The sequence below is a fragment of the Haliotis asinina genome, chromosome 13 (assembly GCF_037392515.1).
Source record: "Haliotis asinina isolate JCU_RB_2024 chromosome 13, JCU_Hal_asi_v2, whole genome shotgun sequence".
NCBI lineage: Eukaryota > Metazoa > Mollusca > Gastropoda > Lepetellida > Haliotidae > Haliotis > Haliotis asinina.
This window is the reverse complement of record NC_090292.1, coordinates 45,532,326-45,558,398: the sequence shown is the minus strand read 5'-3', so window position 1 is coordinate 45,558,398 and position 26,073 is coordinate 45,532,326. Positions and strand designations below refer to the sequence as shown.

Sequence of the window (26,073 nt, the reverse complement as noted above, 5' to 3'; positions counted from 1 at the left end):
AGTTTTAAATACTAACTGTGATAGTCTAGTAGTTTTACTGTCCTTCGTCGACAGGTTCTTCATACTATGCCTATATATTCCTTTTTATGTCACGTATATTCTCGTCACAATATGGCTGCAATATTGCCGACGTGACGTTAAATGATAACTCACTCACTCACTTAATGAAAGATTCCAATCGAACCAAATGGTCAATAGTGCTTCTGTTTTTACGGAAACCACACTGAATGTTAGAAATCAGATTATTGGTCTCCAAATACCACACTAAACGATTATTTACCATTCGTTCCATAGTCTTGCAAACGCAGCTAGTTAGTGATATAGGTCGATAATTAGATGCATCTGAATGGTCTTTACCAGGCTTAGGTATAGGAACCACAATAGCATTCCGCCAAGAGGGAGGGAATGTTCCTGAAGTCCAAATTTCATCAAATATGTCTAAAAGTACCTCAAGACATGAATCAGGCAAATGCTTCAAGAGCTGATAGTGAATATTATCAGCCCCTGTTGCTGTATCATGAGCTTGCACTAGAGCAGTTTGTAGTTCATGTAAGGAAAATACTTCGTTGTAGTCTTCACCATTGTCAGAGGTGAAATTAATGATTTTCTTTTCTTCTAACTTCTGGTACCTCTGGAATTCAGGAAGATAGTTTGATGAAGACGAATGTGTAGCTAATGTTTCACCAAGTTTGTTTGCAATATCTGAAGCATCTTCCAAAATGTGATCTCCGTCTTTAAGGTGTTTAACGCTTGTTTTGGAACCCTTGCCCTTGATCCTTTGTACCATATTCCACACCTTTGATATAGGTGTGCGGGAGTTAATCTTGGAGACATAGGCTCTCCATTACTTTAACATTGTTCAAATTATGTACAGTTGGATGTTTGCGAAAATATTTTTCCGCCTTCTTCCTGTTTTTCCTAACCTGTTTGCAATCGCCATCAAACCATGGCTTACGAATGTGTGGATGTACAGAGGACTTAGGAATTGTTTCGGTAGCTATAGTATGCAGTGTATCTGAAAACAATTGAATGGGGTCAGCAATATTTTGGAACGTTTCATGTTTGAGTTTCTCAGTACACAATGATGTGAATTTAGACCAGTTAGCCTTTGAAAAATTCCACCTTGGTGGGGTGGAACATCAGACGGGTTATTGACTGAGAGAAGTGTTGAGAAATGGTCACTTCCACATAAATCATCATGAACTGACCATGAAAATTCATTCAGAAGATCTGCATCTGTGAGTGTAACGTCCAAGGCAGAATAGCTACCTGTAGCAGGGTGTAAATATGTGTGTGTACCATCATTAAATATGCAGAGACTGTTGTCAGAAATAAAATCTTCTATTATTTTCCCCTTGGTATTGATAACATTACTCCCCCATAAAGGATTATGTCCATTCAAATCACCCATGAGTATGCAGGGATGAGGAAGCTGATCATACAGAGCTTGAAGGTCAGATTTCTGGAGGTTTGAAGATGGAGGGATATACAAAGAGCATAAAGTAAACGCAATGTGTAACGAAATCCGAACTGCAACAGCTTGAAGGTTAGTAGTGAGATCAACAGGGCTGTGTATTATACCCTGCCTCACCAAGATAGAGGAGCCTCCAGTGGCTTTGTCACCCGGAGGAGAAAAGGAATGGTGAGAGCTGTACTGACGTAAGTCAAATTTATCAGTCTGCTTAAGATATGTTTCCTGGAGACAGAAAACTGATGGTTGAAAATCTTGTACTAATAATTGTATTTCATTTAAGTTGGTCCTAAGGCCTCTGCAGTTCCACTGGATAAGTGTATTATTCATGTTACATTAGGTGGTAACACGGGCGATCTGTTCCTGGACCGTGGCGAATGACTTTTTTGGCGCACACGGTGGTGAGGAGTGACATCCATATCTTCCAGAAGTTGATATTTATTAAATATTTGTACCGGATTCCGTTGACTCTTTGGAACCCGATCTGACTTTTTTGAATAGTTCACTGTCTTGCTAGCATCCACGATAACAGGTGATGGTGAACGAGATTGTGGACAGGATTGTGATGCTGTTTGCGTGGAAGCAACAGTTTGCATTTCACACGTAGAATAAGTCTCAGTATTCACCCAAGTGATTTCAGTCTGGCATTCAACTGATTTAACAGTCTTAGTACGTTGACGGGTAACAGCTGCAGAGTATGACACAGTTGCAACTGGAGTGTTGTCATGTGCAACCAAACGTTTAGCCTCTGCGAAAGTAATGTTTCTTTCATGTTTAAGTTTCACTATCTGATGTTGTTGTTGCCAGACAGGGCAAGATTTTGATGAGGCAGCATGATCGCCAGAGCAATTAACGCATTTAGGGTTGTTTGGACAATCTAACGTGTCATGAGCAAGTTCTCCACAGCGATGACATTTGTTGCTGTTGGTACAAGATTTAGCACCATGACCAAACTTTTGACATGAGTAACACCGAAGCGGGTTCGGTATGTACTTATCAACATTGATATTGCAGTACCCTGCTTTGATGGATGACGGTGGAACAGGAACAGAAAAGTTGAGCAGATACGTGTTTAAGTTTACAATCTGACCATTTTGCCGACTTGTAAAACGTTTTACACCTGTTACACCCTGGTCTTTTAGTTCAAACGCTATCTCATCTTCAGACATGTCTAGCAGACAACGTTCTCGGTCTCTGACAATGCCTTTAGAACTGTTGAGAGTTTTGTGTGGAGACACAGTAACAGGTACGGACACGAGATGCTTAACAGCTAAGAGTGTAGATGACTGAAACGCTGATTTGCATTCAAGTAATATAAGACCAGATCGCATCTTTTTCATTGACACAACGTCACCAGCAATGCCATAAATCGCTTTTGACAGGGCAAACGGATTCAGTTTCAACGGACCATCATCTGAAGAAGAAATCACTAAATAACGAGACCAATGGTCAGATTTGCCTTTGGAGACTGTGTCATCATCAGAAGATGAACTATCCTCTAAAGTACGTTTGAGTTGTTTTGGGGGTATCATGGTAAAGTCATAGAACTTCATCATCCCAGCTCCCCACCCACCACGGAGTATCATAAAGACAATGCTATATGCCAGTTGGTTTCCTACTGACAGCACCAAGGATACTGGGATGATATACTCCAGCAGAAGTATCAATTCCAGATCAATAAATCCACCAGATTGACCCATGAGCCATCGCCTTCTGGGCATTAGACTCTAGGTAATAACAGTTTGGTTAATGTGGCATCAATATATCAATAGATATTACTGGTCTACAAGCTATATGACAAAGGCCCATTTACAAACATTTGAAAAAGTCAAATTTGAGCAAAAACAATGACAATGCTCAGGGCTTGGCATGACCAGCCGATTGGTTGAACCGGGCCCATTCAACCTCCCGTCTAGGTGAAGTCAGGGCCAAAGTGGTGTATTAGGCAACAGGAACACGGTTGCAGGGACCTATTGCCCTCAACCACCAGGATCCCTTCCTCCACCGACACGGGCCGCAACCCACGGCAAACGGGTTGGTGGACCAAATATCCCCCCCGGGTCCACTACGGGGGTGTCGGCGAGCTCTTGGCGTTACCCAGCACCCACCACGAGGAGGTGGCTCGCCACGGGTGCCACACTTTGAGTTGGAAACAACTTTCAACAGATCGAGTGCTTTCAGGCATTTGGCTTTGAGGGATTTAATATGCGGCAAAAAAGTTAAATGGGAGTCGAAAACTAGGCCCAGAAACTTGGCCTCCTTGACAACTTTAATGGGAGTGCCATCTAGAGATAGTTCAGGGTCTTCATGCGGTTTGTATTTAGGACTAAAATGTATGCAATTAGTTTTCGATTTAGAAAATTTAAAGCCGTTTTCAAGACACCATTTATCTATTTTGTTCAAACACAGCTGCAGTTGCCGTTCAATAGTATGCATATTTTTCCCACGACAAGAAATATTAAAATCATCCACAAATAACGATCCATCAATTGAATCGTTTAAAACTTTTGATAAACTATTTATCTTTATACTAAAAAGTGTGACTGACAAAATACTGCCTTGTGGAACACCCTGATCCTGACTGTAATGATCAGACAGGGTAGAAACCACGCGGACTTGAAATTGTCTGTTGTTTAAACAGTTGGCTATGAATTCAGGCAAGCGACCTCGGAAACCGAAATTATGTAAATCTCTCAAAATCCCATATTTCCAGGTTGTGTCATATGCCTTCTCAGGATCAAAAAAGATAGACACAGCATGTTGTTTATTAATCAGCGCGTTTTTCACAAATGATTCTAAACGCACTAGGTGCTCGACAGTACTTCTGTTTTTACGGAAACCACATTGTATATCTGTTATGAGATTATTTGTTTCCAAGTACCAAACAAGTCGATTATTTATCATTCGTTCCATGGTCTTGCAAACACAGCTAGTTAATGAAATCGGACGATAATTTGATGGATCAGTATGATCACGTCCAGGTTTAGGTATGGGTACTACTATAGCATCACGTCATGAAGAAGGAAATTTACCGGAAGTCCAAATATCATCAACTATATATAAGAGCGTCTCTAAACAGGATTCTGGTAAGTGCTTCAGGAATTGATAATGGATGTTATCAGCTCCAGTAGCAGTGTCATGAGCTTGATCAAGAGCAGTATGGAGTTCATGAACAGAAAAAGGTTCATTATAATCTTCCCCATTATCAGAATTGAAATTAATAGTTTTCTTTTCTTGTTGTTTTTGATACTGCTGGAATTTAGGTACATAATTAGAAGAGGAAGAGTGTTTAGCAAGGGTTTCACCCAGTTTATTTGCAATGTCTGATTTATCAGTAAGTAATTGATCTCCATGTTAAAGATGATGGACAGCAGATTTAGTACCTTTACCTTTGATTTTCTGGACCATGTTCCATACCTTGGACATGGGTGTCCTCGAATTTATTTTGGACACATAATTTTGCCAAGATTGGCGTTTGTTCTGCTTAAAAGTACGCCGTGCTTTAGCATTTAAAATTTTAAACTTATTTAAATTATACACCATAGGATGGCGACGTAAATAATGTTCTGCTTTTTCCTGTCCTTCCTAGCTTGTTTGCACTCATCGTTAAACCATGGTTTTCGAATGTGTGGAACCGCAGAAGAATTTGGTATACACTCATCAGCTATGGAATTTAGTTCATCCGAAAAACATTTAATAGCATCGGGAGTGTCAATAAAACGTTCGGGTTTAAGTTTTTCAGCACACAGTGTTTCAAACAAAGCTCAGTTAGCCTTTTTAAAATTCCGCCTTGATGATGGAGGTACATCTGATGGAGTTACAGGCTTTAGAATAGTAGGAAAATGGTCACTTCCACACAGGTCATCGTGCACTGACCATTCAAATTCATTTAGTAATTCTGAATTTGTGATTGACAGGTCGAGAGAAGAATAAGTCCCTGTAGCAGGGTGTAAATATGTGTTGGAACCATCATTATAAATACATAAATCATTATCAGAACAAAACTCTTCTAGTAATTTACCTTTAGCGTCTGTAGTTACACTACCCCAGAGTGGGTTGTGTCCATTCAGATCTCCCATTATGATACAGGGCTTCGGGACTTGATGATACAGCACTTGAAGATCGGTTTTGTGAAACGTTGATTACGGAGAAATATAGAGAGAACATAATGTAAACGCAACATGCAAAGTTATTCGCACTGCGACGGCCTGAAGATCAGTAGTAAGTGAAACAGGGCTATGGATAATATTCTGTTTGACTAGGATGGAAGACCCTCCCGTGGCCCTGTCACCGGGAGGTGAAAAACAATGATATGCCTTGTAATGACGCAGGTCAAAAGTATTTGTCTGTTTTAAATAGGTCTCCTGCAGACAGAAAGCTGATGGTATTAAATCCTGGACTAAGAGCTGCAACTCATTAAAATTAGTCCTTAGACCTCTACAATTCCACTGTAAAAGATTATTCTGATAACCTATCTTTTTGGGGGGTTTATTGGGGATCTACCCCGCACCTTTTTGGTGGGCGACAAGCTGTGAGCCCTAGAATGGACGTTTTCACACACGTCCATATCCTCAAGCGATCCGTATTTATTGAATAACTTAATTTTATTTTGTGACCCTTTCGGGGCTCTCCCACTCAGTTTCTTTGAAGAATCTTGCTGTTTACCTTTAATTTTACTGAGACTTTGTCGATGACAGAGAAGATGGTTCTAGATCAGGGGATGTTTCTAATTGTATTTGGGACGTACCCGTAAGCGATTCTCGTGTTTGAGTAGATGTAGCGGGTGAGAAAAGGTTTGGGGAATCCGTTTTGACCCAAGTCAAGTTTGTCTGACAGCTAGTGGATACTGTAGGTACTCTAGATGCTGTTTCTGGCGCTCTTCTGGCAATGGAAGCATAGCTTTCTGTTTGTTCTAAGCTTAATACTTGTCTCTTTGCTTCAGCAAAGCTGATGTTTTGTGTAAGTTTTAATTTATTTAATGCCATTTGCTGTTTCCAAACAGGACACTCTTTAGAATAAGACGGATGATTCCCTGAGCAGTTGGCGCATTTTGTAACAGAACTGTCACAGTCCTCTGTTATGTGTGTCTTTTCACCACAGCGAGCACACACAACGGATAATGTACAAGAATTTACACCATATCCGAATTTTTGGCATTTGAAGCATCTGAGAGGATTCGGAATGTCAACATTTAGATTGCAAAAGCCGGCATTGAGTGATCTTGGAGCAGAAGGTAGGGAAAAGGAAAACAGATAAGTGTTGGTTGTGACAGTTTCATTATTTTTACGAGTTGAGAATCGTTTCACATAAAGAACACCCTGATCTTTCATTTCAGAGGCAATATCTAATTCTGACATGTCAGCGAGTAATCTATCGCGGTCCCGTACAATTCCCTTACTCGTGTTGAGCGTTTTGTGTGCCGTGATGGTGACGGGAATGCCGACAAATGTCTTAGTGTTCAACAGGTTTGTTGACTGTTGCTTTTTGGTACACTCAATCAAGAGTGCACCAGAACGTACTCTGATGATATTTTTTACGTCCCCGGCAATGCCTTGGATACCCTTCGACACAGCAAAAGGGTTTAATTTCAAGGGTGTTCTATCTTCAGTCTCAACAACTAGAAAACGTGGCCAGTATTCAGTAGGATTGGACAGTCTAAGGTCAGTATCAGTATGATCTTCTTCAAGGAGACGTTTTGTTTTTTTGTAGGGGGTTTCATACGCCATGGTTATTGTTTTTTCAATTCATCATCCGAGCTCCCCACCCACCATGGAGTATCACAGGGACAATGCTAGAGCAAGCGGGTCTCCAGCTTGCAGCACCAAGGATACTCGGATGATATACTCCTGCAGAAGAGTTACAAATAACAAATCCACCAGATTGGTCCATGAGCCACCGCCTTCTGGCTTAGGACTCTAGGCAAAGTGCAAAACATCATTGTTCGAAAGTTTAAACATCTGTTATGAACAATTTCAACAAGACCCAATGGTTAACATGAACAAATCCAAATTGTGTGATGACAAATAAGTATAGTCCATACACACAGGGCTTGGCGTGACCAGCCGATTGATAGAATCGGGCCGATTCTACCACCCGTCTAGGTGAAGTAAGGGCCGAAGTGGTGTGTTGGGCAACAGGAACACGGTTCAGTCTCCTGCTGCCCTCAACCACCAGACTACCGTCCTCCGCCGACACGGGACGCAACCCACGGCAAACAGGTTGCCCAATTCGGTTGCTCCTTGCAACCAGCAATGGGGTGCTATGGACCTAGTTGACCCGGGTTCACACGGGGCTTTGAACGGCTCTTGGCGTGACCCAGCTCCCACCACGAGTAGGTGGCCGTTCACGGGTGCCATCAAGTTGAGGATAATGCAAACCTCATCATTTATAAATTGTCATTGTCCTTGAGATAAAAATGTCGGGTGTTTGAATTTCCTTATACTGTGCAACGGCATCCATTCTACGAAGTAGAATGTGTGTTTACATCTTAGAGTTTCGTTTCTGTCCTGGTAGTTTTTCTTCTCTGCGGATGACCAGCAGACTGCTTTTCAGAAAATGTTCTAATCACTTGCTGAAGTGGCTGATTTGGTGTACGGAGCATTTTGTAATCTCCCCTAAATAACTTTCAAATGCAAATGCCGAAAAGGTATCTAATGGTCCAATGTTTTTCACATCATCAGACAAGTTCACCAGGGCGTGGACATTATTTACTAGCATATCACGCCCATACAAATCGGCAAAATTGTGGACAAATAAACAAAGAAGTTCCTGAGCATAATCGCAAAAATACCGAGATAATTTGGGGCATACCAAGCAAGTGATGCCTGTAAAAAATAACAGCAAGTTTCTATGAAGTATAGGAGACAGTATACTACTTAAGTGAGTGAGTGAGTTAATATTTAACGTCACATCGGCAATATTGCAGCCATATCGTGACGAGCGAGAACATACATGACAAAAAAGAATATAGAATATATATGCATATTATGAACACCCTGTCTACGGAGGACAGTAAAACCACTAGACTATCACAGTTAGTATTAGAATTAGCGTAGAAACTTAAACAATGATAGTATCACTATGTGGACAGTACAATATAAAAACAGGCCATAGATCGCAAACAACAGAGGGCAGATCACCATACCAGGGACCATGGGGACTTACTGTACCTCTGCTACCTGCATGGTCCCTGGCTGGATTTACACCATCCCCTCAGCTGTCGGCGACTGTATGCAAGATTAGCCACAAATTAAAATGACACATATTCTACGAATACAAAAGTGGAAGATTAAATCTGACTTAAACCGTTTTGGGACTTCCGTACCCTCTCAGGAGGACAATAACTTTACGGTACTACAACCCCCTTCGAGGATACAACCACTAACAATCTCAGTTGCTAATTCAACTTCCAATCATAAAATACTTATTTATCTACATGTCAGTCAACAAATTCAATTCTTTTAAAAATGCAATAATTAAATGAGAACGTACGTTACTAAAAAGGTCCTTCATAGTTCTTGATTTAAAATAATTGTCCCTTGTGATGGAATATTCAACACAGTCAAGCAAGACATGCTTGACCGTGATGATTTCATCACAAGGGATGCAGAACGGAGGATCCTCACCTTTCAAAAGATATTCATGCGTGTACCTAGTGTGGCCAATACGACACCGTCGTATAATGACCTCTTCAAATCTGGATTGACAACCCAAGTAGGTGTAACCAACAAATGGTTTTAATGCATGTAATTTATTGATACCTACTTGGATGTCCCACTTCTTCTGCATCAGATCACGGATGTAGGATCTAATGGTAGCTTTATAATCAGTATAGGGAATATAGAGACATCCAATGGGGAACATGGCTGGGTAACCAACAGAAGACGATGTCGTATTGGCCAGTCGCAAGATAGTTATAAAGTTCAATAATTTCTATTAAAAGTGGATGTTTACATGCTAGGTTTTTAATAGCCTGAAGGCACGAGAGTCTGAATAGATTATATACTGTTGATGTTTAGGATGTCTTTGAATATATTTAAGAGCAGTTAATATGGCGTTTGCTTTTGCAGTAAAAAGAGAGCTGTTATCTGAAATTCTAGATGATATTGTTCTCGATACAATGACAGTGGCACAAGCTACTGCACCACCGTCCTTGGAACCATCTGTAAATAAGGATTTATAATTGCTATATTTAGTTTTTAATTGATTATATTCTTGTTTATATTGCAATTCATTAATTTCTGATTTTTAAATGAAGTTAATGTTAGGTCAACTTGTGGTCTAACCAGTTGCCAAGGAGGAGAAGCAAGAAGACGGGAGGGAGCTATGTTTTCCAGCTCAATGCCGGCCGAGGAAAGAAAGGATTTAATTTTGTGTCCTAGAGGTGGAACAAGAGAAGACCTCTTGTCGTACAAATTTTCATAAAGCGGACTGAACACACAGTTATAGGCAGGGTTAGATCTATTAGAATATAATTTAGTAATGTATTGTAAAGACAATTTTATACGTTGCGTTGTGCAAGAGATGGTTCATTAGCCTCAACATAGAGACTGGCAACAGGTTGAGGTTCTAAAAGATCCAAGACAAAGTCTTAGACCTTGATGATGGACAGAATCTAACAGTTTAAGGTTGCTTTGACAAGCTCCACCATATACAATGGAGCCATAGTCAAGTTTAGATCGCACCAATGACCTGTATAAGTGAAGGAGGGTAACTTGATCCCCTCCCCACTTGGAATTTGAAACAACCTGTAACAAATCTAATGCCTTCCGACATTTAGCTTTAAGGGATTTAATGTGAGGTAAGAATGTTAAATGAGAATCGAAAATTAAACCCAGGAACTTGGCCTCCTTTACAACCTTGATGGGAGAGCCATTTAAAGATAGTTCAGGGTCCTTATGCGGCTTATATTTCCTACAAAAATGTATGCAAATAGTTTTGGATTTAGAAAATTTGAAGCCATTTTCAAGACACCATTTATTTATTTTGGTTAAACATAACTGCAGTTGTCTTTCAATAGTGTGCATATTTTTACCACGACAAGAAATATTAAAATCATCCACAAATAATGATCCATCAATTGAATCATTTAAAACCTTGGATAAACTGTTGATCTGAATACTAAACAAAGTGACAGACAAAATACTACCTTGAGTGACACCCTGATCCTGATTGTAATGATCAGACAGGGTAGAACCTACGCGGACTTGAAACTGCCTGTCTTTTAAAAACTCTGATATAAAAAGAGGCAAACAGTCTCTCAATCCAAGGTCATGTAAATCCTTCAAAATACCATGCTTGCAGGTCGTATCATAAGCTTTCTCAAGATCAAAGAAAATTGATACAGCATGTTGTTTATTTACTATTGCGTTTTTTAACGAAGGATTCTAAGCGTACCGAATGATCAATGGTACTGCGATTTTTCCTGAAACCACACTGAATATTTGTGATAAGATTATTGATTTCAAGATACCAAACTAATCTATTATTCACCATACGTTCCATGGTTTTACAGACACAGCTAGTGAGAGATATCGGTCTGTAATTCGACGGATATGTATGATCCCTGCCAGGTTTTGGTATTGGAACTACAATGGCATTACGCCACGAAGGAGGAAATTTTCCAGACGTCCATATTTTGTCAAATATATCTAAAAGTGTGACCAGACATGGTTCAGGCAAATGTTTCAGTAGCTGATAATGAATATTGTCATCACCTGCTGCAGTGTCATGAGCTTGGTCAAGAGCTGCATATAACTCATGTAATGAGAAAACTTCATTATAATCTTCACCATTAAGCTTTTTTCTTTTCCTGTTGTTTCTGATATTTCTGAAACTCTGTGATATAATTTGCTGATGAAGAATTTTTGGCAAGTGTTTCGCCAAGTTTATTTGCAATATGAGACTTGTCAGTGATTAAATTATAACCATCTTCGAGATGGTGTACTGAAGATTTTGAAACTTTACCTTTAATTCTTTGAATTAATCCTGGAAACGTAGCTCCTCCAAGATTGTCGTTTGTTTTGTTTGAAGGTACGACGGGCTTTCGCATTGAGGATTTTAAACTTATTCAAGTTGTGGACAGTTGGATGATGACGGAAATACTTTTCCGCCTTTCCCTCGCTTTTCTGGCTTGCCTACAATCGGAATTGAACCATGGTTTCCGTACATGTGGAGCATTAGAAGACCTTGGTATACACTCATCAGCTATTTCATTTAAAGTGTCAGAAAAAGCCAAATAGGATCAGTTACATCACTGAAACACTGCAGCCGTAGTTTAGATGTGCATAAGGTTTTATATAACGACCAGTCTGCCTTGGAAAAATTCCATCTTGTATAAGATGGAGAATCAGATGGATTAGTTGCTGATAAGATGGTTGGAAAGTGGTCACTTCCACAGAGGTCATTGTGGACTGACCTCTCAAATTCATTTAGTAGAGAAGGGTCTGCCTGCAAGAGACAGATCCAGTGAAGAGTAGGTGCCAGTTGCAGGGTGCAGATAAGTGCTTGAATCGTCATTGTACATACACAAATCATTATTGGCTATAAAATCTTCCAGTATTTTACCTTTAGAGTTTGTGTTTTTACCACCCCGAATCGGGTTATGGCCATTGAGATCACCCATTATAATACAAGGTTTAGGAAGCTGGTCATGGAGAGCTTGAAGATCAGAGTGCTGGAGTGCTGAAGACGGTGAAATATATAAAGAGCATAGTGTAAAGGTAACGTGAAGAGTTAGTCTCACTGCAACAGCTTGGAGACTAGTTGTGAGTGTTACAGGACTATGGATAACATCCTGCTTTACAAGAATTTAAGATCCTCCAGTGGCCCTATCACCTTGAGGTGAAAAACAGTTATATGCAATGAACTGACGTAAATCAAAAGTGTCTGTCTGCTTCAGATAGGTTTCCTGGAGACAGAAAGCCGATGGTGCAAAATCCTGGACAAGTAGCTGTAACTCGCTGAAATTGGTCCTTAGGCCTCTACAGTTCCACTGTACAATATTTTTGGAATGGATTATCGTTTGGGCGGGTCGACTGGGGATCTACCCCGCACTTCTTTTGAGGGCGACAAGCTGTGCGCCCTTGATTGGACGTTTTCGGACACGTCCATGTCCTCAAGTGATCCGTATTTGTTATACAGTTTAATTCTGTTTTCAGACCCTTTTGGGGCTCTGCCACTTTGCTTTTTTGAAGTATCAGGCATAGGTTTAGTTTTTCCTTTAGGAATTTGTTGGACATTTGACAAAGATTGAGACCTTGCAGGTGGCTGTGATGATGACTTGTATTGTTGCACTAGGTTTTTGAGTGCCTTGGACACTCGATCAGTTTGAGTTGTCTTTTAAGAAGTTTTCATTTTTATGTTTTTCGACTTTCGCAGAGGTTTCAGGTGTTGAGGTAGATACTGAACGTGATTTTTGAACCGGAACTGTGTTTTCTGATTTAGAAGCTGACTTTGGTGTTTCACCATTTGTCCATGTAAGATCCATTTGACACTGTACAGATGTCGTGCTGACAGGTCTTACGGTTTTACTGACTGACGCATACGATTGCCCTGCTATGTTGGCAGAAGTAACTGATTTTGCCTGTTTTATTGCATCCAAGTAACTCATTTTCTGCTCACATTTAATTTTTTAGTACAAGGGACTGATATTTGAATTCACTACAGTCAGTGGAGGAGGACATATGGTTTACAAATAGAGCATTTTTAAGGACGATCGCACATATTTCCGTCATGATCAATTTCACCACATCGGAAACAAGTGATTCTACCTTTACATGAATTCTGACCATGTCCGAATTTCTGACACTTAAAAAAACGAGTAGGTCGTGGGTTGTCGAGGTGTACAGGCATGGAAAAGCAGCCAACGTTGATAGAACTGAGTAGAGATGTTGTATCAAAAGTCAGGAGATATGTATTGGATGGATACACACGTCCATCTTTGCGGTATGTAAATCGTGTGGCTTCAGTCATCACACCTTGACTTCAGAGTTCTGACACAATATCCTCAATCGATTCATCAGCAAGACTGCGATCACGGTCTCTTATGATACCTTTGCTGAAGTGTTTCGTGTGTCGAGCAGGTTACGGGATATCTGGTAACTTTGTTGATGTTATCAAATTTACAGCTTGTTTTTTTCGAGCACATTCTACCAGAAGAGCTCCAGAATGCATTTTTTTTAACATTTTGTAACTCACCAGCCTTCCCTTTAAGTCCTTTTCCTAAAGGAAATGGTGAATATGAAGCTAAAGCACGTTCACCTCTAGCTTCCATGACAAGGTATCAAGGAGGAGTATCTCTTTCACAATAGAAACGTTTTGTGAAACGTTCATCGTCTGAGGAATCTAACACGAAGGCTTACGAAAGGATTTGTAATGAATTCAAACTGGACCCGAAGATGCATAGGGGTTTGTCTGGTCAATCTTACAGTTGGGGTATTCCACACGATGGTGTGAGATCGGTGAAAGAGGTCAGTGATCACTGAAATGAGATTTACTTCTGCAGGAATTTGCTCTGTCGAGTAATGAATGGAGCGAATCGCGAATCAAATGTGCAATTTCTTGTACTTGGGTTTACTTCCCTGGAAACAAAACATCCATGAGACCGAGTCCAGTCAGAGTGGACGGGTGTGTACTCTAGTGCATCGAAGTCGTTTCATTGCCTGGTTCCTTTGCCGATACACTGACGGCTCATTATGTGTGTGTGTGTGTGTGTGTGTGTGTGTGAATGTGTGTGTAGAGACGATCTGTTGGATTGGCATTTTAGAATTATGGTGTTATGAGATAGTATGATTCTTTAACAAATTCATTTATTGTTTACAATTCGACTTTTCAATTTGGATTCTTATACCGTTCTTATGTTAGGGTTTGTAAATGTATGCTCTCTGCATTTGCGTTCAAACCAGTCAACAAATACTGAGCTGGTGAACTGCTCCGTGGGTGGAAACTTTAGTTCGTCCAGGTCCAAAAACAGGACTTGAAACGAACAATCTGAGTTTGCACCGTTTTCGGCTTGATCCAGTCATCCGATTAAACTGGATGCAGTTCGTTTTCCAACGACATCATAACATGTCATGTTAGGATGCCTGTCCCATGATGCGACAGAGACAGAAAGCAGTATATTTTGTTTATGGCGTATAGGTGTTAATTTAAAATTACATGGGATCACTTGAGTGATGTTGTGCACTGCATACTGCATAGCAGCCAGACACATAGGCGTCAATAAAACATACATGAGTTTTGTCTTGGATAGAGAAGTCTCGTCACAGTCAACATATATTTTTCTAAAATATGCAATGTAACTTTTTAGTTTTCACATATGTCATATTTGGGATTACACTTTCTCATTAAAGCACAAATTCAAGCTTAGTTTTTGCTGAATCCCACCTGGGATTCGAGTCAGGCACCTAATCAGCAGCACACAAAGTTAGCCGCTAAATCCCAAATATGACATATGTTACATTTGACCACTTTCTAAAATGGCATTGTGTAATGTACATATCTAGATTTCAACACTTCTTTGGAAACCTAGAAATAAACAGGAAAAAGAACAACGATAAGTGAAAAAAGACAAAATCAGAATCTTATAAGAATCTTAACCAAAGCAAAATTTACTTTAGAGTAACTGACGCTGAATGTATTAAATACTACTGTATCCAGATGTAACAGAAATTACTGTGGAACAAGTCAACATATTGTTGCAGAGCACGGCAACTTTCACGATACACGGAAATTCCTATGTATAACAGAACTCAGACGGTTTGTACAAAAATATAATATACTCTCCCAAAAAGAAACGCATATAGGTATTTCATCTGTATTCTTATGTCTATTTTGAAACATCTTGTATGCTTTATGAGTCAATGAAATTTAGCGAAATTACACACCTATCCGTCTTTTCCACCAAGTCGAGGAAAGTCAGTTTGAGTGTTACATGGAGACGTGTGGTGGCGCTGAAGTCAATACCTACTGTGACCACCGTGGGCATCCAGAATTGCACGGCATCGGACGAGTATGTCATAGAATCCCGCCAATCGCAGCCCACTCTGCCTGTGAAGTGTCTGTGCGAGTTGCAGAATCTTGACCAGATTCTAAGCCAATTCGATAGAACGCCTGAATGTTTTTGTCGAACCATAGGGCCAAAATGAGGTCTTCTGGCACGTAAACAAGCCTCTCTCAATCTGTTTCTGACCGTTTGTGCAAAAGCCTCCTCAATCCGGGTAGTTTTCAAGCGGCACTTGTCGCCGATGCAGTTTGATGGCGCACATGGTGTCTCCGGAATGTAGCGATCCTGTCCGCAGTGGTCGCTTGAGGTTGCCCAAAACGAGGGGCATCTGCTACGGAATTCTGAGAGCGATGTTTCTCCCAGAGCTGTGAAATCGTGCTATGGTGAACATCCATGTGTCGAGACTGGCCAGGGACAAGGAGACCAATGGCGATATGACGGTTGGCTTCACTTAGACGTGGCATGTTGATTTCGTCAACAATATTCCAAATACAATGAATAATATTAATCCACAGACAGCAATCAACCTTTTATACCTCATCTCAGTAAAGAGACTATTTCGTACCCAGCTTGCACGTGCATTATATGTGAGTTGTGTCTTCTGTGACACTACATTATTGAAAACCATGTTGTAAAATGCGGGTATTTTACAGATGGTGCGTTTTGTTGTGATGTTTCAAGACATAAACACCACAGTGAGTGAGTGAGTTAATGTTTAACGTCACATCGGCAATATCTCAGCCATATCGTGACGAGAACATTTAATTCTGAAATGAAATATATGTATAGTATATAGACCCGTCAACGAAGGACAGTAAAACAACTAGAATATCACAATTAAACTAGCATGGAAAGTTAAAAATAATATCACTATTCGGACAATAGAATATAAAATCATGCTATAGATTGCCAACAACTGAAGATAGATCACCACTAAACACCACAGGACTCACAAACAGAGGAAATCCTTTTGTAAACTAAATCACGTTTAATTAATTGCTACATGGCATTGTAGGTGAGAGTACATATGCCATAACATGGAAAGGTAGTATATTACTCAATCCGAAAAGTTGAGAACCCGAGTTCGTGTCCATAAATAACAAACAAAGTGATCTGAAATCCGATGTATCCCACTGAGTGAGCATCTAGATGTCTGTGCCAAAGGAAATGATATTAAATTCACAACATTTCTTCATTACTTCATAGATACATTGAAGCCAAATTAAACTGTGAACTTCTCACTCTAAAACTTTGTCCCTACTGTGACGTCATAATTTATGTGTAATGGCATCAAACTGTAACTGCTACAATCTCTCTGAAGATACACGTTGGACAAAAGGGCATTCGGTTTGTTTCTGACTGAGCTCCTGTAATATTTTTCACAGTTTTTAAGTACCTACCTGCCTGCGTATCTGCCGGTTGAATATTCAGATTCGGGAGTCAAACGCCGACTGTGAAGAAAACTCAAACTTGGGGCTGAAGTATGGAAAACTACAGTTTGCTTGTTAATGGTTTTACTGTTCCCAGGATCATCTGGTACATTCAAAGGGGGAAATAATGTATATTGACACTCTTCGTCAGAATTTCGAATCTTATTAATTTCAGTATAAATTATACATACATACATACATACATACATACATACATACATACATATACACGCACACACACACACACACACACACACACACACACATGGCCGTATTAAATTAGTTTTACAATATATCCCAAAACTATATTCTAACCAGTCTAATCCTGCATTCCATTCTTTTTGAAGATTTCTACACTAAACAACCTTCCCTTGTTCCGCTTCTTGGGCTCAAAATTAAGCCATTTATTACTGCTGTCGGCAATGAGCTGGAAAATATAGCTCCTTCACGACTTCTTTCTTCCCCTCCTTGGCACCTGGTTAAGCCACAAGTTGACCTAACATTAACTGCTTCTACAAATCAGAAGCAAATCAGAAGCAATATAAAAAGGAACATCATCAATTGAAAAGCAAATATAACAAATCTATAATTACAAATAATTTCCGACAGGTCCATGGACGGTGGCTCAGTAGCTTGTGCTACGGTCATTGGATACAGAACAATATCTTCTAGATCAATACTTTTTACATACATTTACGTCTCTTAAATATATTCAAAGACATACTAACCATAAACAATACATAATCTATTCAGACTCTCCTTCTTGTCTTCTGGCGATTTGACGTCTTTTTGACATCTTTCTTGTAAACATCCACTTTTAATAGAAATTATTGAATTACATAATGATCTTGTTAGTGGAGAGTACGACATCGTCCTGTGTTGTTTAGAACTTACACCTGCGTACATTGGTTACACCTGCTTGGGTTGTCAGTCCAGATTTGAAGAGTGAGTGAGTGAGTGAGTGAGTGAGTTAATATTCAACGTCACATCGGCAATACTGCAGCCATACCAGATTTGAAGAGGTTATTTTAAGACGATGTCGTATTGGACATACACGATATACTCATGCATACCTGTTAAATGTTGCGGATCCTCCGTTTTGTATCCCTTATGATGGGAGAGTCACGGCCAAGCATATCCTGCTTGACGGTGTTGAACTCTCCATAATAAGGGATGAGTGTTTTACTGTAAAAACAGTTAAGGATCTCTGTAACACTGTTAGTGCTTATTTAAATATACTTTTTTCAAAGGAAATCTATGTAATTGTTGAATTTTGAGTAATATTTTCTGTGGACAGATGTATTTTAATGATTGGTTGTTCAGATTGGTAATTATACTGAATCAAAAAAGAAACTTCACAAAATGTAATTTTTAAAAACAAATGAATATTTATTCTCTGATGATACATCTATGTATCCGAAATGGGATCACTATCTTTCGATAGGTTTTCCATTCGGTTTTGCACGTGCAGTCGATCACGTGATCTTCGCATCGGGGGTTTCTTCATTTGCACGTATTTCCATTGGCCTCAAGAATCGAGAGAAACAACACTTTTAAACCACAGTATACAAATAGGACAAGCTGTTATGGATAACAATTTCTTTATTGCATGATTGCGACGTTTCGATAGAGATTCTTGTACCGTTGTTAAGCAGGAATGACTGACAACTGCTTGACAACGGTACAAGAATCTGTATCGAAACGTCCATAACAAATTGTCCTATTTGTACACCTCAACTTTTAAAATGCCACTCAAACGAGTAATGCCCTTAGCATGTTGCCAGCGGAAAGATCAGTTATTGACGTCACATGAACAGTGGGATGCAGCCGTCGCACTGTGTATGACTTGCGAGGTGTTCTACAACAAACTGCAACCACTCCTGATCGTCCAAGATCGGGTCGTCTGCGTTTGACGTCACAAGCAGAAGACAGTCAAATCGTTCTACGTCACCTACGTGACAGATTTCTGCAGGCTGCCAGCTACCCGAACCAGGGCTGGGAAGTTTAGAGGTCGACTGTCCTCGCAGACCATTCGAAGTCGGTTGCGGGGTGCCAATCTCAATTCTCATCGTCCATATCGTGGGCCAATACTGACGCCGTTTCATCAACGTCAACGTCTGTTGTGGGTCCAATGTCACCTCCTATGGACCCTGAGAGACTGGAATCAAGACGTCTTCAGCTATGAATCCAGTTTTACCCTCAGTTTAGCGGATGACAGGCATAGAGTCTGGTATGCCCAACGTTGTGTACAGGAAGTCGATAGATTCGGGGGCGGAAGTTGTAGGGTGTGGGGTGTTTTCTGTTCTGGTCCCGACTTCTGGTCATCCGGGGAAACCTCGATCATGGCCTAGGTCTTCCACGACATTTCCTTCAAATCAGTGTAAACTAGCTCATTAAAGGCAATATTCTCGTTTCAGTTTTGGCTAACATTTCTTACACTCGCAAGCAGCTGAAGGGATGGTATATATCCAACTAGGGTCCGTGTAGGTAGCAAAGTGAGTGAGTGAGTTAACATTTAACGTCACATCGGCAATATTTCAGCCATATATTGACGAGAACAATTAATGTCATACATAATAGAGAATGGTAAAAAATCTGTCAACGAAGGACAGTAAAGCAATGAGACTAATCACAGGCAAATATTTATAATTAGTAATGAAATCTAAAACAATTCAACTACAGACGACGATACAATATAAAAACAGGCTATAGACCGCCGACAACTGAAGATAGATCACCATACCAGGGACTGTGGGGTCTTACAGTACCTTTGCTACCTGCATGGACCCTAGTTGTATTTACCATTCCTTCAGCCGCTGGCGATTGTACGAATGGTTAGCCAAATTTTAAAAGAAGAAATACACTACGTTTAAAATCGGGTAAGCAAAAATTAAGCTGTGAAAGTTTTGGGACTTACGTAATTTTACGATAGTTTAACCCCCTTTGAGGATACAGCCACTAACAATACCAGTTGCTAATTTACACTACCAATCATTAAAATATATCTATCTTCAACATTTATTAATCAAAATTCATTCATGAAATCAATTTCTTTTAAACAACCAATAAGTAAATTTGATCTGACACTGGTAAAAAGATCCTTAACAGTTTTGACATTGAAATATTTATCCCTTGTGATGGAAAATTCAAAACAGTCAAGCAGGATATGCTTGACCGTGACTCTCTCATCACAAGGGATACACAACGGAGGATCTTCACGTTTTAACAGGTATGCATGAGTATATCTGGTATGGCCAATGCGACATCGTCTGAAAATAACCTCTTCAAATCTGGACTGACAGCCCAAGTAGGTGTAACCAATATAGGTTTTTTATTTCATGTAATTTATTTATACCTACTTGGGTGTCCCACTTCTTTTGCATAAGGTCACAGATGTAAGATCTAATACTAGCTTTGTAGTCAGAGTAAGGAGTAAGTGAGTGAGTTAATATTTAACGTCACATCGGCAATATTTCAGCCCTATCGTGGCGAGAACATTTAATACTGAAACGGAAGATATGTATTTCATAAATAAACCTGTCGCCAAAGGACAGTAAAACAACTAGAATATCACAGTTTCAATTTAAAACTAGTGTGGAACATAATAGCACTATCTGGACAAAACAATATGAAAACAGACTACAGATCTCCAACGACTGGAAGTAGATCACCATACTAGGGACCATGGAGTGAGTGAGTGAGTGAGTTTAGTTTTACGCCGCTTTTTAGCAATGTTCCAGCAATATCACGGCGGGGGACACCAGAAAATGGGCTTCACACATTGTACCCATGTGGGGACTTCGGCGTGACGAGCGAACGCCTTAACCATTAGGCTACCCCACCGCCCCTTAGGGACCATGGAGACTTACGGTACCTTGGCTACCTGCATGGACCCTATTTGGATTTACATCATTCCTTCAGCCGCTGGAGGGTGTATGAAATGCTAGTCAAAACTAAAATAACACGAATACTACGATTACAAACCTTGTAGACTCAGAATAAGGAATAAGAAGTGGTGTCACAGATTTGTTGATCGATCGGTCATTGTGTTCACAGAAATCCCTACATGGCTGGGTAACCAACAAAAGACGATGTCGTATTGGCCAGTAGCAAGATCATTATACAATTCAATTATTTCTATTAAAAGTGGATGTTTGCAAGAAATGTTTTTAATCGCCTGAAGGCAAGAAAGGGAGTCTGAATAGGTTATATTGTGTTTATGTTTGGAGTGTTTTTCAATGTATTTAAGAGACATTAATATAGTGTTTGCTTCTGCTGTGAAAATAGAGCTGTCAGCCGGTAATCTGGAAGAGATTGTGTTTTTAATTGATGGTATTCTTGTTTATAGTGTAACTCATTAGTGTCTGATATTTGAAATGTTGTCAGTGTAAGGTCAACTTGTGGCCTAACCAATTGCCAAGGAGGAGAAGAAAATAAACGGAAAGGAGCTATATCTTCTAGCTGAATGCCAGCAGCAGAAAGGAAAGGTTTCACTCTGATACCAAGAGATGGAACAAGAGAAGACTTCCTGCTGTACAAATCCTCATACAAAGGATTAAATACACAGTTATATGCAGGGTTTGATTCGTTGGAATATAATTTTGTTATATTCAGTTGTTGGTGATCTAGCCTGTTGTATTGTCTAAATAGTGATATTAGTTTAACTTTGCACTCTAGTTTTATTGTCCTTTATTGTTTATAACAGGTTAAATGTTCTCACCACGATATTGCCGACGTGATGTTAAGTACTAACTCACTCACTCATTCCAAACTATCGTTTACAAATGTATAGAGTTTAATTTTCTGTTACAGCTCCACCATTGTGTGCCCTTCATATCGCCTCAAAGAATGGGAACCTGTCAAGGGTTAGATTCTTGTTGTCACAGAAACACGTGGACGTGAATTGTAAAGAGTGGCTTCGTAGAACACCGATGATGTGGGCAGCGATTGGTGGGCACAGAGAAGTGTTTGAGTTACTTGTAAGTAAAGGAGCTGACGTGTCACTTGTAGATAGATTTGGCATGAATATCCTTCAAGCAGCCTGTCTTGGAGGAAACGTAGAGTTAGTGAAGTATGTCCTTTCACAGAACAACATGGGTATCAATATTAGAATGCCATGCTGGAAAACACCTCTCATGCTGGCGGCAGAGAAGGGACACAAAGATGTGGTGGAATTGCTCGTGGACAAAGGCGCTGACGTATCACTCAATGTTAAAACAGGTGGCAACGTCCTGCACCTTGCCTGTTACGGGGGACAATTGGATGTAGTGAAATATCTCCTCTCACTGAGCTTCATCAACATAAACATAAGGGGATGGGAGAAGATGACGCCAATCATGGTGGCAGCCTACCAGGGACATAAAGAAGTGGTGGAATTACTTGTTAAACGTGGAGCCGATCTCTCACGTCGTACACGAGATGGAAACATCCTTCACACTGCCTGTGATGGGGGACAAATTGATGTTGTTAATTATCTGCTCTCGTTGAATTCGGTGGACATAAACAGCAGAGGGTGGAATCAGAGGACACCAGTGATGGTAGCAGCCTACGAGGGACATAAAGACGTGGTGGAATTACTCGTAAAACATGGAGCTGATATGTCACTGACTACAAGATTTGGAAGTAACATCCTTTACATTGCCTGTGAGCAGGGATATCCTGATATAGTTAAATATCTCCTCTCACTGAAGTGTGTGGACATTAACAGTAGAGGGTGGAATCAGAGGACACCAGTGATGGTGGCAGCCTTCAAAGGACGTGGAAAAGTGGTAGAATTACTCGTAAAACATGGAGCTGATCTGTCACTCATTAGTGGAACGGGAAACAACATCCTTCACCTCGCATGTAGTCAGGGAAATTTTGATGTAGTTAAATACCTCCTCTCGCTGAACCTGCTGGACATAAACAGCAGGGGAAACAAGCAAATGACACCGGTAATGGTAGCAGCAGATAAGGGATATGAGAATGTGGTGGAACTACTCGTAAATAATGGAGCTAGACGCTCAATCAAAGATAACGATGGTAAAACGTTGTTGACGTAACCCCTCATTGATGACTTTTGGAGTTTTTGCAACAAAGAGGGATGAAGGGTTTTACTTGACCTCGATGGTAAAAACGCCTTCAAAGATAACGTTTTTGAGTTGGTGCAACATGTCACGTCGCTAGGAATTATATACCGTGACTGGCGGGAAGGAGAGAGAGCAAACAAGTAAATTCAAACGTCGGTAACTACGACACCCTTTGGACCTTGTTGGGTTAGCAGGACTTTAAGTGTGACATGTGCATTCTTTGTAAATGTTTGCATTATGTAGCATTATGTGTATAAGAGTATGTTTGTGTCAAAAGACGCTTATTGTACAAAAAGCCTCCGGCCCATATACAACGGAGTTACAGATATGAAACATTATACATATGGTACAATATGTAGTAATTAGTGATTTAAACAGCAAATCATGGTAGAGGCAGTAACTTATGCAGAAGCAGTTAAATGCGATGGATATACAAAAGTTTATATCAGTTGATGAAAGAAGTAGTTTAAGAGCTAATGACTTACATAGATAATATTCAGCAACGTATCTCGTATGCTGATGTGTATGAGAAGGGCACACACGTAAAACATGGATTTCGTTTTACACAGAAGGCACATTCTCTTCTATTGTTCAATATGAAAACGTCTTCCTTCTTGTACCATTATGTTGATCACACCTAACCTATAAATTCATTTCTTTGATGTTAAAAACGACAGATATCTCTCCGGCTGTACTACCTATTTGTATATTTTATAGAACTCATACCGTGAACCATTATCTATTGCTGAATGTCATTCTTGAGTAAACATGCTTGGACCTCTTTCTCGAAAACGAGTTAAGAACAAACTGACAGAGGATTTCTTACATAAAATGTCCACGTCACGTTTCCAATGTTCTCCAAGTGAACAAACATGTTATAAGCATTTTCGGGTAGTCTTGTTCTTGACACACAATATCTTAACTCATTTAGGCCGAGAGATGCGTATGTGGGGCAAATTAATTAGCTTCTGACAGCGAGAGCCGCGTATGGTCGTCAGCAGAAAGCAGCTCTCATTCAGCGAGAGACTCACATATGCTTTTTCCATTTTAAATTCGTACTGTACCAATTATTTCAAACAATTTAGTAGTAATGATCAAAGATTAGCTTTTCTTACCAGAGAGATTACTTTCTGTGTTCATCAGAAGAATTATCAATGTGTTTAGAAAACAATTGCTTGCAATGGTGGGGGCATATACAGGCAAATGAACACATGTCTGCGAGAAATCCGAGTATTACATGTTGTTACAGGAGGTAAGTGTTTGTTACTCGTCATTGGGAGTGAATACTACGATACTATGTTTGCGCCTTGATTGAATTAACGGTGACAAGGTTACAAAACCTTCTTCTAAATTAAATCATTCATTCGTTGTAATAGTTCGCATAATGAATCGTAGACATGAATAGCAATACTGTATTAAATCGTATAGATGTTCGTATAGATTTGAAATAAACCAAGTTACTAATTTAGACCTAACTCATTTGCGACTATTGATTCTAACAGTTGACAATAATACATAATCGAATATGAAGTGATAACTCTTGCCTCTACTCATAATATACATATGTAGTGTACATAAACCATACAAAGGTAACTGCATTTTGTTCAAGCTGTTTCATGTTGATTGAAATGTGATTTTTCAATGCAATTTACATAAGCATTGTGTAGAAATGTTTGTAAGTGATCTCTGTAATTATCTTATCCTGTGTAATGATCACGTGTATCAGATCCATCGTCAATAAAAGGAGGAGAATATATCAGTTACGGAATTGATATGTATAATCATTCAATCAGACAACACTAAATATATGAACACCTCTTTCCAGTAAACTCACAAATTACTCCCTCATAAAATCGCTGTTAGAGCCTGAAAGGTATTTGTATGATATTAAAAGTAGAAGTTTACGAATTGCTCTTAGCAGATTTAGATGTGGTAATCACAAACGAGCAGTTGAGACAGGGCGATGGGGAGGAATTTCGAGAGAAGAGAGAGTTTGTAAATATTGTTATGATAATCTGAATGTTATGGTCGTTGAGGACGAAGTTCACTTTATAACTTCATGTCACTTGTATAATAATTTGAGAAATAAGTTTTTGCCAAGCATTAGCACAAGTAGCCTTTGCAATGTTGACAAATTTGTAAAAGTAATGAAAGATAGCTCTGTGTGTGAACATTTATCCTTGTGCATCATGAAATGTCTCCTGAAAAGACAAGCCTATCTCAGTGTGTAAAGACAAAATTATTTAAAGGGAATTTCTGAGCGCTTCATTTACTATCATCAGATCTCAATGATCACTGTAAACTGTACTGCCAATATGGTTTGATCTGTATTACTTGATGGCGTAACCATATACTAGGAGCACTTCACTCGCTATCATTGTATATATTATTGTTAATGTTTGACTTGACTATTTATTGATGGATATGTATTTTTGGAAAAAATGCTTATGTATGAATAACATGTACTCTGGGCTGGAGGCCTATAATACTGTAATAAAATCTTGAATCTTGAATCTTGAATCTTGAACACCTCTTTCAACCTCAACATAACAACCTCTGGCCGAATGCATGTACAGGTAAAGTTTTGTCCCGTGACAAGTGTAAAACAAACTAGTGTAAAACAAACTAATGCGCTGTTATATCATTGGACAGCCTGTTTTGTGGAGTCACGTCCATTGTCAATCTTCTGAACCTCGTTTGCTTTCAAAACAAATATAAGTATGCCCGTCTTCATAAATATTTGGGGAGATTGAACTGCAAGTGTATACATCACAATAAATCAGTATCGTATAAATTTAATTATATTATAGTGAGTGAGTTAATATTTAACGTCACATCGGCAATATCTCAGCCATATAGTGACGAGGACATTCAACAATGAAAAAGAGCATATATACATCATAAAAACCTGTCAACGAAGGACAGTAAAACAACTAGAATGTCACAATTTCAATTAAAACTAGCATGGAAAGTTAAAACTAATAGCACTATTATGACAATACAATATAAAAACAGACTATAGGTCGCCAACAACAGAAGGTAGATCACCACACTGGGGACCATGGGGACTTACCGTACCTTTTTGTTACCTACATGGAC

General features: G+C 39.5%; 1 protein-coding gene and 1 pseudogene across 1 annotated transcript; one reads left to right on the top strand and one right to left on the bottom strand.

The window, feature by feature from the left end:
* Positions 1–3,919: 3,919 nt before the first annotated feature.
* On the bottom strand, positions 3,920–18,938 carry LOC137259584 (uncharacterized; annotated as a pseudogene).
* Positions 18,939–21,840: 2,902 nt separating this feature from the next.
* Positions 21,841–22,947, top strand: LOC137259583 (putative ankyrin repeat protein RF_0381). Its single transcript, XM_067797205.1, has one exon. It carries the CDS (start codon positions 21,841–21,843, stop codon positions 22,945–22,947), a length of 1,107 nt encoding a protein of 368 aa, XP_067653306.1.
* The last annotated feature ends 3,126 nt before the right edge of the window (positions 22,948–26,073 follow it).